The 13,982-nt window shown below is 38.9% G+C and overlaps 1 protein-coding gene across 4 annotated transcripts in view; it reads left to right on the forward strand.

The window, feature by feature from the left end:
* Positions 1-13,982, forward strand: part of LOC143659032 (uncharacterized) — a 146,173-nt gene that overhangs the window by 45,345 nt on the left and 86,846 nt on the right. For 3 of the 4 annotated variants that reach the window (XM_077131537.1, XM_077131536.1, XM_077131538.1), the window contains exons 2-4: positions 359-485; positions 1,447-1,539; positions 4,012-7,595. In XM_077131537.1, the coding sequence (XP_076987652.1) occupies positions 359-485; positions 1,447-1,539; positions 4,012-5,957 (2,166 nt within the window). In that variant the 3' untranslated portion in view covers positions 5,958-7,595. Of the gene's footprint in view, positions 1-358; positions 486-1,446; positions 1,540-4,011; positions 7,596-13,982 lie in introns of those variants that run through there. The other variant, XM_077131528.1, reaches the window with a different exon arrangement.

Here is a 13,982-nt window from a genome sequence, read left to right on the forward strand (position 1 = left end):
GGAGTTAACTCAGGTTCTCCAGGATTCAGAACAGCTTCCCACACATGTTCTGTCTTCTCAGTGCTGGCCTTATTCCAGTGAGCAGTGTTTTCTTTTTTCTTTTTTTTTTTTTTGTATGTGGTATAGTGGGGATCACATTTCATTCTTTTTCCATGTGAATATCCTGTTATTGCAGCGCCATATTTTCTAGACTTTTTATTTTGTTTTCCTTTCTTTGTTTCCTTGTTTGTTCTGGGGAAGTGCTCGGGCCAGGAATTGAACCTGGATCTCCTGCATGGCAGGCAAGAGTTCTACCACTGAACTTCCCTTGTACCCACTGGACAATGGTTTTAAGATTGATTTGTGTTTCACATTGCAGGAGGCAGTGACATTCAAGGATGTAGCTGTCAACTTCACCAAGGAAGAACTGGGGATGCTGGATGCTACCCAGAGGAAACTGTACCAAGATGTGATGGTGGAGAACTTCAGGAATCTGCTCTCTGTGGGTGAGGAGAGGAGCCCTCTGCACTAAATGTTATCCCCCTGGGGTGACTTTTTGTCCTCAGGTGTTTAAGACTTTGGGACTCTTGAAATGCTTCCCTGAACTTGGGGATCTGAGTTTTCTAATTCCTGTGAGACAATTTGTCTATTGCAGTTGTGACATATTATTGAGTTATGAAATCAATTCTTTAGTTGCATCATAATAATGTTTGATGAAATAGAATAGAATAGAAATATAATTCCTTTTTAGGAATTACATATTGTGTAACAAAAATTGTGAATAAAAGCATGGAAGATGTGCTAAGAATAGATAATGACTAGAATTTGATCTGTTGATACGGTGATTTACATTAATGGATTTGTGTACTGGATCACAACATAGAAGGTATTTTTACTAAAGATGCCCATCAAAATTTTGAAAAATATCGCTTAGAACTTATGTTAGTTTCCTAGGGCTGTCCAAACAAATGATGGCAAACTACATAAATTAAAACAATAGAAATGTATTATTTTATAGTGGTAGAGGCCAGAAGTCCAAAATTAATGTGTCAGCAGGGCCACAATCCCTCCACAGCTCTAGAGAAGTATCCTTCCAGCTTCTCAAGACTCCTGGCATTCCTTGGCTCATGGAATCATCACTCTATTCCCTGCCTTCATCTTTACATGGCCTTTTCATCCCCATGTTTTTTTTTCACTCCTTCTGCCTCTCAATCTCTTCTAAGGTGAATGGTCACTGGATTTAGGCCCCCTCTTATCCAGGGAGATCTCATGCAATATCTTAATTACATGTCTAAAGACCTTTTTATAAATCAAGTCACAGTCACAGGCTGCAGGTGAAAACTATTCTTAGGAACCATAATTCAACCCACTTCAGAGCTTGTGAAAATTATGGGATTGGAACTGAAATTTAAATAATCTTTGCCTTTGATGTATTCACCTCATTCATATGCCATTTCCTTCCCACAGGATTTCAACCCTTCAAACCAGATATAATATTATATTTGGAGAAAGAAGAGGAACCTTTAATGAGGGAGTCAGCAATTCAGGATGAACATTCACGTGAGAACCATACAGCCACATCCTTATAATTAACAAACCCAGTACTGTATTTTCACCACCTCTTTGGATACCACCTGGCCTAAGCCCCCATATTTAATTACTCTGCTTTAATTAGAACACCTTTCTCTCTGCTACTCTGCCTCCACTTTAGCCTGCTTACTGCAGGTAGCCATTGGAGTCCTTTAAAATGTAAATCAGATGATGTTATTTCTTTGCTTAAAACTGTCCCATGCCTTCCCATTTCATTCAGAAACATCCAAAATCCTTATGATGGCCTCCATGGGCTTTATATAACCCAACACCCACTAACTCTCTGAATTCACTTCCTGTCCTTTGCTCCTTCCTCAGGCCCTTCAGACAGATGGGACCACTTTCTGTTGAGGCTAAGAGATAATGCCATTTAGATTGAAAGGATTAGGTACACTGAACTCTTTAGAGGGCCTCATATCTAATTGAACACTATTCTGCAGCACAACATTTGATCTTTCTGAAGTCTTAACAAAAAATTTTTCATTCTTGCCCCTAAGTTTATTTTTAGACCATATTTGATGAGAATACCCTGGATTAAATCTTTACTCAGATGTTATTTCTTCATTGTAACATCATTTATCATCAAGATATTTAAAGCCAGCAATTATTGAGTCCCCTTAATTTAACAGTCCTTCCTTTAGCTAATTTTCTCTTCTCACATTTTATTCTAAGTGGGAAGAAGAAACTAGGCAGCACCTTCAACACTGGCTAGCTAGAGTACCTAGTTTATTAAACAAATTTTTTAGCTTTCCACATGACTATAGGCAACAGTGTTGTTAACCTTTATGCAACTACCTAAGGATCTGCCTTTGTCTCATTTCCAACTATATTTTCTCACTTCCCTTTTGCTTCTCTCTAGCCTTCTCAAAGTCCAGACTTCTACAAAGAGTCTTAAGGCACTTCACTAACATTCTCCTTAAAGGCTTTCTAGCTTCCCCCTGCTGCCTGTTTCCAAAGCTACTCCCACAATTTTAGGCTTTTGTTATGAAGCACCCCAAGTACCAAGTCTGTATTAGTTACCTATTGCTATAGAACAAATTACTCCCCACCACAACAAAGTAACTTACACCAACAAATATTTATTTCTTACACAGTTTCTAAGGGTCACAAATTCAGGAGCACTTAAATCTAACTCACCATCTCATGACGTTGCAGCAGGGTGTCGACTTGTGCTGCTGTCACTTAAAGGCATGTTTGGGGCTGGAGGATATGCTGCAAAGATGGGTTCTTTCACATACTTCATGGCTAGAAGCCTCATTTTTTCACTGGGTCTTGGCAGCAGGAATATCTTTGCTAAGTAGCCCTCTCACTAGAGCTGCCTGAGTCTCTTCAAGGTACAGCAACTGGTTTTCCCCAGAACAAGAGAATCACAAGAGCAGAAGGAAGAAGCCTCAAGTCATTTATGACATACTCTTGGAAGTGACATACCATCATTTCTGCCACAGTCTATTGATTTCAGAGACTAATTCTGATACACTGTGGGAGGGAACTTTAAAGGGTATGACTACCTAGAGCAGTCATTGGGAGCTATCTTATATGCTGGATGTGGCAGCATGTTTTGGTATGTACAGCTACATATCTATGAAATCTAGACAATAATATTAACCGTTCATGTTTATCCAAACTTTGGAACAGTTAGATAGCAAAAATTATCAAAGGATCACTCCCATCACAAGTGTCAACTATGGGAATGAATTTCCCAATTTTTTTCAGTTTATAGTGTTCACCAGTGGAATATTGTATACTAGAAATTCATTGAAATCAAGGGGAAATTCTCTCAAATATGGCTCATGGACATGTTAATTTAATGAGTAAATTAAGGAAATAAAAGTGTCATCTTATGGATTCCTTATTGGAATAGCAGAGATATTTACTTTTGCAAATATATTCTCAGTTTTTCTGAGGATGTCTCCTCTTCTTCTTAGGAAGTATTAGCATACCATGATAATCCATCTGCATCCACTAAAAAATCAGTTCAGGCTTTTCTAGATATTTTGTACTTCCTTACCCATACAGTATGTAGGTTGCACTACACAGCACTTGTTTTGAAATGTGTAATTAGCTGGGATTATATGAATCCCATAATTCTGCTGCAGAAAAAGAGGAACAGATTTTAAAGTGTTTATTCTTGTGGATGAGGAGGTAAAGTTTCTCCTCTATTATGTCTTTGTAGGACATCTTTTTTTGTGATGCAAACTCCTTATTTCTAACTTTGACTACATATATAAGACTTGGTATAGTTCTAAATGAGTCCCATTAAACACTTAGTGGATAAGTGCCTAGTGACTATTTCTTTGTTTCCATAAACATGGAAAAGCAAAGTCAAACTGGACATTCCAGTGGTTGAATAGGTCTTCCAGTATGGTCTGCATGTGAAATCTTTGTTTCTCTGAGAAATCCCTTGTGTACACTATGATCTCTGAATTCTACTTATCCTTCCAGGAAACAAGAATAAAAATGAAGTAGACACTCTTCAAGAAGTAGCATTAAGATACATTTTACATGAAGATCTTACATGTGGGCATATGTGGAAACAATCTACAAGTAAATTAGCCAAAAATGAAGATGTGATAATAAATCCTGAATGCAAAAGGTTGAAGTTACTAAAACAAGGTGATTCCCCCTCTCAGATATGGGCATGGGAATCTATTCAAGTTTCTGAAGATGAGAACGATGTAATGAAGCTTCAAGGACAGAGTACTAGTAGCATTCAATATACAGAGTTTCCAAATAGGATGACCTGGGATTTGGGGAGGAAAATATGTCTGAGAGAGTCCCAGAATTATCAAATTCATTTAAGAAGTAAACTGTGTAAACATGATCAACGTGTCATGAAAAGGATCTCTCATCATCATGATGGTTGTGGAGTACACAGAAGAGAGAAAGCATTCAACCATAATAATTGTGAAAAAGACTTGAAATCATCCCAGCTTAGTTTAATCTACCCGAGAGAGCAAATCTTTGATGAGAATGGAAAAGTCTTTGGTATTGGCTATAATCTTGAGCTTGATCAGCAATTGCACATAAGACAGGAGCCTCATAGATGTGTTGAGTGTGGAAAGGTTATCAGTTATAGTTCAGTGTTGCCCATTCATCCAAGTGTTCAAACTGGAGAGAAATACTATAGAAATGATGGGTGTGGTGAGGGCTTCAGTGAGAGTTTACAAATGCAAACTCATCAGAAAGTCAACACAGGAGAGAAAACCTACAGATGTCAGGTATGTGCTAAGAGGTTTAATCAGAACTTCTTTTCCACAAATGAACTTATTCACACAGGAGAGAAGCCTTGTAAATGTGGCAGGTGTGGGAAGGGCTTCAGTCATAGCTTAGATCTTAACATTTGCTGTGTAGACAACACTGGAGAGAAATCCTATAAATGTGATGTGTATGATAAAAATTTAGGTCAGACATCACAACTTCAGGCCAATGAGGGAACCCACAATGGAGACAAAACATACAATTGGGAAACATGTGATAGGGTATATAATCAAGGTTCTGGTCTTCATCAGAGAATCCACACCAGAGAGAAATCATATCAATGTGAGATGTGTGGTAAGGGCTTCAGTAGGGCCTCAAATCTTCAAGCCCATCATAAAATACATACTGGAGAGAAACAATACAAATGTGACCTGTGTGGTAAGAACTTCAGCCGTAATTCTAACCTTAAAGCCCATCAGAGAGTCCACACAAGACAGAAACCTTACAAATGTGAGACATGTGGTAAGAGCTTTACTCACATTCCATATCTTCAGGCTCATCAGAGACTTCACACAGGAGAGAGGCCATACAAATGTGAGATATGTGGCAAGGGTCTTAATCGAATTTCACATCTTAAGTCTCACCAGAGAGTTCACACAGGACAGAAACCATACAAATGTAAGACATGTGGTAAGGGCTTTGGTCAGATTTCACAACTTCAACCTCATCAGAGAGTTCACACAGGGGAGAGGCCATACAAATGTGAGATATGTGGTAAGGGCTATAGTTGGCGTTCAAATCTTCAATACCATCAGAGAGCCCATACAGGAGAGAAATCCTACAAATGTGATTCATGTGGTAAGGCCTTCAGCTCAAGTTCATATCTACATGCCCATCAGAGAATCCATACAGGAGAGAAACCCTACATATGTGAAGTGTGTGGGAAAGGCTTCATTTGGAATTCTTATTTTCATCTTCATCAGAGGTTCCACAAGGGAGAGGAACGCTATAAATGTAGCATATGTGGTAAGAGCTTCCTTCAGGCTTGTAATCTTCAAAAACATCAGGGAGTCCATAGTGGAGATAAACCATACAAATGTTTTGAGTGTGGTAAGGGCTTTACTGAACGTTCACGTCTTCAAGTTCATCAGAGAATTCATAAAGGTGATAAATCCAATACACAGAAATGACTGTGGTAAAATTGTCCTTCAGAATTTAAGTTTCTTAGTTTCATCAGAAAGTATCCACACAACAGAGAATATGTTGAAATGTAGTGTTTTAAGATTCAAGTATGAACAGAGTTGTTCAGTCATGAGTTCTGTTGAAGAACACATCATATGGATATGGCCAGTATTTTAAGGAAAGCTCTAATTTTCACAGTTATCAAAAGAATGTGCATCAAAGAAACCCTATAATATAAGGGTTTATAATCCTTATAATAAGAATTTCACAATCAACAAAGTCTATGAAGGAAAGACTTTAAAAGTGATGAGTAACATAAGGACTTAAGAAAAAGTTAACAGTGGACATGACAAAATCTATGTGCACTAGAATGTAAGCTCCATGAGGGCAGAAAGTTTGTTTACTACTTTTATTATCATGACCTCAAACTAGTGCCTGAAAAATAGGTGCATTTTTATAAGTGCTGTTTTAAAGTCCTCATCAAATAATTTCAATATCTGAGTCTCTTGTCATGGCATCTGTAATTGTCTTCTCATTCACATTGTTACTATTCTGTTTCTTCATATGATGAGTGATTTTTTATTATATCCTGGACATGTTCAGTAGTCTGTTATGTGACTTTGGGTCCCATTCAGTTCTTTATTAGTTTGTGTATAACATGCAGATCCAGGTGGTGATTCAGTTTCCTCCTTTCTCCTAACTGATACTGGGGAAAGAAAGGGGCAGAGTTCCATGTGATTGCTGCTGGGTGGGAGTGGAAAGTTCCCTGATGGGCTTTGCTGACACCAGTGAAGGTGAGATGGTATTAATAGCAAAGGGCTGACTGGTGCCACAGTGTTGCTGCTCAGCTCCCCATCCAACCTTGATGACACCACAGTGTTAGAGGAATTGGAGTGCTGACTAGGTCCTTTTCATTCTGCTTCATTATTGCAGTGAAGGAGTGGGCACTGAATGGGTGGAAATTCAGACCTGTACTGTGCTTCTGACATCATTCCTGTGAGAGAAGGATTACCTCATATTGCCTCCTCACCACTAGAAGGGAGTAGCAGTTCAGTATCCTGTTTGGAGTCATGGACCCTAAGGGGGAAATGAAAGGCCAAGTTGCACCACTTTGTTGCTCCCAGGTTGGGATAGAAATTCAACTGTCCACTGGATATTGCTATCACAGGATTGGGGAGAGGCAGTTTTTCTACTGGAGCTGGCTAGAGTAGGGTTGATGTTATCAATAAATTTTTTTTTCTGCTAGACCACTGTTTTCCAAGTTCACTTTTGCTAAAAGAAAAGGATTTTATTTTTCTTGTCTTTACCAGTTGGTTCCCAGTTACAGATGTTTTTAGCACCTCACCTGGATTATTTGTGTGGCAAACTCACTGCCATGTCATTTTTTAAAAATATTTTTATTGACAAATCTTCATGCACATACAGTCCATACATGGTGTACAGTCAGTGACTCACGATATCATCACATAATTACATTCATCATCATGGTCATTTTTATAACATGTACATGACTCCAGAAAAAGAAATAAATAGAAGAAAAGAAAAAACTCACATCCCATACACCTTACCCTTCTCTGTCATTGACCACTAGTATTTCAACCTACCCAGCTAATTTTACCTTGCCTATTATTTATTTTTATCCCTTTTTTTTACTCTTCTAGCCATTCCCTGGATAAAAGGAGCATCAAAAGAAAAAATTAAAAACAAACAAAAAAGATCATCAGACACAAGGTATTCAGAGTCACATTTTAAAAGCTATACATACAATCTTCTTCAGGAGTCAAGGCTACTGAAACACAGTTCAACAGTTTCAGGTACTTCCCTTCAGTCACTCAAATACACCATAAACTAAAAAGATCTCTATGTAATGCATAAGAATAACCCCCAGGATAACTTCTTGACTCTGTTTGAAATATCTCAACCACTGAAACTTCATTTTGTCTCTATTCTCTCTTCTCCATTTTGGTCAAGAAGACTTTCTCAATCACATGTTGCCACATTCCACTCATCTGAGGAGCTGTCCCTCTTTGCCAGGGATATTTACACTCCTAGTAGTTAATTTGTATGTACAGGAGAGAGCAGTGAGTTCACCAGCTGAATTGGCTTAGAGGAAGGCCACATCTGAGCAACAAAAGAGAACTCTAGGAGTGAAAGACTTAGCCTATCCTTTTCAGGAATAAGCTTCATAGTGGCAAACCCATGATAGAGGGCTCAACCTATTGATTTGGTCCCAACTGCTTGTGAGAATATCAGGCATTCTCCAAATGGGGAAGTTGAATATTTCCTTCTTTCTCAACAGCCCTGTGAAAGGACTTTGCAAATGCTTCTTTCTTTACTTCCCAAATGAGTGTGGGATATATTGGGACATCACGGTAACCTGGTGTTCTAGTTTGCTAGCTGCCAGAATTCAATATACCAGGTACGGAATGGCTTTTTTAAAGGGGAATTTAATATATTGCTAGTTTACAGTTCTAAGGCCAAGAAAATGTCCCAATTAAAATAGGTCTATAGAAATGTCCAATCAAAGGCATCCAGAAAAAGATACCCTGATTCAAGAAGGCCGATGAAGTTCAGGGTTTCTTTCTCAAGTGAGAAGGCACATAGTGAACATAGCCAGGGCTTCTCTCTCAGATAGAAGGGCACATGGCAAAGATGGTGTCATCTGCTAGCTTTCTGTCCTGGCTTCCAGTTTCATGAAGCTCCCCGGGAGGTGTTTACCTCTTTTATCTCCAAAGGTCACTGGTTCGTGGATTCTCTATTTTGTGGTGCTGCAGCATTCTCTGCTCTCTCTTAATCTCTCATTCTGCAAAATGTTTCCTCTTTTATAGGACTCCAGAAACTAATTAAGACCCACCCAGATGGGTGGAAACACATCTTCCCTAATCCAGTTTAACAACCACTCTTGATTGGGTTACATCTCCAGGGAGATAATCTAATTACAGATTCAAACACAGTATTGAATAGGGGTATTCTGCCTTTACAAAGTGGGATTTTGATTAAAACATAGCTTTTCTAGTGTCCATACATCCTTTCAAACCAACACACCTGGACAAACCAATGAGATCTCACTCCCTATTCAAGATTCCATGTACTCATTCTGGGAAGATGGCAGAATAGAATGGATCAAGTTCACCCCTGCTCCAAGAAACAGCTAGACAAGGGATGGGAAAGAAACTGAGACAGTGATTCCAGGGTGTAACTGACCTGGAAGAGTCTTCTGTACCACATAGGAAGGCCCTGGTTACAAAAGCTGAGGAACTGAGAAGTAGAGAACCAGAGACCATCCTGCTAGTGCTTAGAGCCTAACAAGGAAGCCCAGAACCCTCAGAAGTGCATGGTTAGGGACATGGGTATGAGGAATTAAGCAAAGCCACAGTCCTTGGACATGCCAGCTCACCTGTGCAGCCAGCCCCGTGAATGGTGACTCACTCCATACCTCATGCACCTGAGCCACATTACCCACCCCACACATCCATGTTCCAAGCACCCTCACGCCACCAAACCCGCACATGTGTACCTGCTCTGCACCCTCACCCCAAGTACATCAACCTGCTCCAGCCCAACTCACCTCTTCTGTAAAAGTGCAATGTTGCCCCACCCCTCCCAGCCCTGCCTTCTCGTCCCTGCCTCTGCAGGTGGTTGCCAGTGCATAAAGGCTACAGGTGCTTACCTCCATACCAAGGTGACACCCACCTCTAACACATACAGTCATGCAACCCCACCCTGCTCCCCTCTGACTTCTGCCCACGTGTACTTCAGCTTATAGTCCTCCCAGATTGGCACATGTCCACCAACCCCAGTCATGCCCTTCTGCTCTGAGCATATGTTGACCTGCACAGCCTGAACACTTGCACCTCCAGCCCATGCAGGCATGTTGCTTCCTATTGAAATGGAGCTCGAAGGATATTAAGGAATGATGAGGAAAAAAAAGAAAGGAAGAAAGAAAGAAAGACCCAGACAGGCTCAGGGGGTCTGAAGCTTGAGTTTACTTCAGACAGACTTCAGACAATTTTATTCTTAGCCAGATCCTGGTTATATACCACAGAATGTCAATAGGCATGCATGCATTTCCTGAGGGAGCAAAGTTCTTATCTTTCAGTGTTCTTCATACTTAACATAACCATTTGGGGTAAACATTCTCTTCCTCCCAGACTGCTCTACATAACAATCTCCACGGCTTACTGCCACCATCCTGAGGCCAGCTGCTTCCACAAATTCTGCAGGTCTTGTTCTAACCCTTGGCTCCTACACAGGCGCAACACTGACCCACTGCCCTAGGCTCTGTGCATGCACATAGTGTCCTGCACTAGACAAGTGCACAACAGGGCCCCAGCCTCCAGACCTATGCACCTGCACAACCACACCCTCTCTGCTGCTGGGCACCCATGTTCGCAAGCACCAGCATAAAATTCCCAACCTGTACCTATACCCGCACTGCAACACATCACCACGCTGTTGTGTCCCATTCCATGCCCTGCATTCTGCTCCACATCTATCCCACAAATGCAAGGCTTTAGACTACTGAAGGAAATCAACTTCCAAAGTAAACCATTCAAGGTATTTGTATACCGGGAAGAAAGTAGATCCCTAAACATATCTGTCATGCAGACAGACACACCGCAGCCTAATGACGAAAGTACAACACCAAAGGAGACACGGATATTGGACTAAACAAAGAGGTTCATATAACTGTACTAAATAAAATAGTATGGCTAGTAATGTAATAGAGATCAAGAGGAAAACTGAAAGAGCATAACAAGGAATTTGAAAGAATAAATAGAATAATAGCAGATATCACAGAGATTAAAGATGATGTACACCAAATGAAAACTATGATTGAGACATAACAGCAAACTTGAAGAGGCAGAGGAAAGAATAAGTGAACTAGAAAGAAGGACAATTGATTTTTTAAAAATTTTTATTATAAACAAATGTACAAATATTCTTGACATGTTTGCAATCAGTAGCTCACAGTGTCATCACATAGTTGTGTACTCCTCACTATGACCATTTTTTCAAACATCTGCATCTCTCTAGCAAAAAAAATAAAAAGAAAAAAGGAAAAACTCGTACATGCCATACCCCCTACCCTCCCTCTTATTGACTACCAGAATCTCAATCTACACAATTTATTCTAACCATTGTTTATTTCTTAGCCATATTTTTTACTCACCTGTCCATACTGTAAATAAAAGGAGCATCAGACACAAGGTTTTCATAATCACACAGTACATTGCAAAAGTTATATCATTATGCAATCATCTTCAAGAAACATGGCTACTGGAACAAAGATCTACAGTTTCACATACTTCCATGCAGTCACTAGAATACACCACAAACTAAAAGGGGGATATCTATATAATATGAAAGAATAACTTCCAGGATAACATGTTGATTCTGTTTGAAATCTCTCTCTTTATTTTGTCTCATTTATCTCTTCCTGACTTTTGTCAAGAAAGTTTTCTCAATCCCTTGATCCTGAGTCCCAGCTCATCTTAGAATTTCTGTCCCACAATGTCAGAGAGGTTTACACCCCTCAGAATCATGTCCCATGTAGAGGGTGAAGGCAGTGAGTTCACATGCCGTGTTGACTGAGAGAGAGACCACATCTGAGCAACAAAAGAGGTGCTCTGGGGTCATGTTTAGGCCTAATTTTAAGTAAGCTTCATCCTATCCTTTGCAGGGGTAAGTTTCTTAAAGGCAAACCCCAAGATTGAGGGCATGGCCAATTGACTTTGTTGTCCCTACTGCTTGCGAGATTATCCGGAATTCTCCAAACAGAGAAGTTGAATTTTACTCCCTTTCTCCCAATTCCCCCAAGGACATTTTGCAAATACTTCTTTATTCACTGTTCAAATTACTCTCGGGTTTATGGGAGCATCACACTAACCTGGACAAACAAACAAAATCTCTGGCCCTATTCAAGGTTCAGTGTGCATATGGTGTTCAATTAAACTGTCTATATAAGTTAAATTAGGAAATGCACTAGTCAAACTATAAATTTTGCACCAAATAAACATTTCTTGCTTTAGTCTTACTCAGAAGGTTAAGTGTTAAAATATGAATGACCATCCATTTTTAACACCCAGTGATATTGATATTCCTTTATTTTTCTTCATGACACATTTTTTAATTGGGACAATTAAAACCACAAACAACAAAAAAGATGGAAAATTTTGAATTGGATCTCAGGTAAATTATTGACAAAACAAAGTACGCAAATAATAGAATCAGGTGTCCCAGAAGGAGAAAAGAAGAATAAAGAGATAGGAAGATTAAGTGAAGATATAATGGGGGAAAACTTCCCAATCCTTACAGAGGGCATAAATATGCAAGTCAAAGAAGCTCAGTGAACTCCAAATAGAATAAATTCAAATAGGCCTTCCCCAAGACACGTACTCATCAGTCTGTCAAATGTTGAAGAGAAGCAGAAAACCCTGAAAGCAGCAAGGGACAAATAATCTACTATATACAAGGATAACCTCATAAGCATGACTTCAGACTACTCAACTGGCACTGTGGAGATGAGAAGACACTGGTATGATATATTTAAGATCCTGAAAGAGAAAGACTTCCAGCCAAGAATTCTGTACCCAGCCAAATTGTCCTTCAAAACTCAGGGAAAGATTAAAATTTTCACAGGCAAACAAATCCTGAAGCCACCCCTACAAGGAATACTAAAGGGAGTTCTGCTGATTGAAAAAAAAAGAAAAAGAAGACAGGAGAGGGAGGTCTGGAGGAGAGCAGTGAATTGAAGAATACCAGTAAGGGCAACTTAAAGGATAAAAAGAGAAAGAGGGAAAAGAATATATAGATCTGACAAATAAAATCAAGAAGACAAAATGGTGGAATCAAGAAACACCTCTTCAGTAATAACTTTGAATGTTAACAGGAAAAACTTACCAATTAAAGATGCAGATTGGCAAAATGGATCACAAAATATAATCCAGCTATATGCTGCTTACAAGAGACTCAACTTAGATACAAGGATACAAATAGATTGAAAGTTAAATGATGGAAAATGATGTTCCATGCAAGTTGAAACCAAAAGAAAACAGGAGATGTGATACTAATATAGGACAGCATAGACTTTAAATGTAAAGATATCACAAGAGATGAAGAAGGACACTATATATTAATTAAAATGACAATTCACCAAGAAGAAATAACAACCATAAATGTTTATGCTCACAATAAAGGAGCTCCAAAGTACACCAGACAGGCATTGGCAAAACTGAAGGGTGCAAAAGATGTTTCAATAATAATAGAAGGAGACTTCAATACACCACTCTCCTCTATAGATAGGACAATGAGACTGAAGATCAACAAGGAAATAGATAAGTAAAATAACATCATAAATGAATCAGACCCAATAGAAATGTATTCTTGATTAGACTCCAAAACACCAGGCTATACATTCTTTTTTAGTGTTCATGGAACATTCTCCAGGATAGATCATATCCTGGGCACAAAACAGGTTTTTATAAATTTTAAAACATTGAAATTATTCAAAGCACCTTCTCTGACCACAATGGAATATAGCTGGATATCAATAACCCCCAAAGAGTGAGAACGTAATGATGTGAATCGACACTCGAGAATAAACTTGGAATATGTCATTGGTAACAGAGTTCAGCAGGAGTTAGAAACAGGGTAAGATAATGAGTAATTGGAGCTGATGGAATACAGACTGTGCAATAGGACTAGATACAAAAACTCAAAAATGGACAGCACAATAATACCTAATTGTAAAGTAATCATGTTAAAACACTGAATGAAGCTGCATCCGAGCTATAGGTTTTTGTTTTGTTTTGTTTTGTTTGTTTTGTTCTTATTACTTTTATTTTTTTTCTCTATATTAACATTCTATATCTTTTTCTGTTATATTGCTAGTTCTTCTAAACCGATGCAAATGTACTAAGAAACGATGATCATGCATCTATGTGATGATGTTAAGAATTACTGATTGCATATGTAGAATGGTATGATTTCTAAAAAAAAAAAAAAAAAAAAGGTCAGCACAATACTGCCTA

This window comes from Tamandua tetradactyla, chromosome 16 (genome assembly GCF_023851605.1).
Source record: "Tamandua tetradactyla isolate mTamTet1 chromosome 16, mTamTet1.pri, whole genome shotgun sequence".
NCBI lineage: Eukaryota > Metazoa > Chordata > Mammalia > Pilosa > Myrmecophagidae > Tamandua > Tamandua tetradactyla.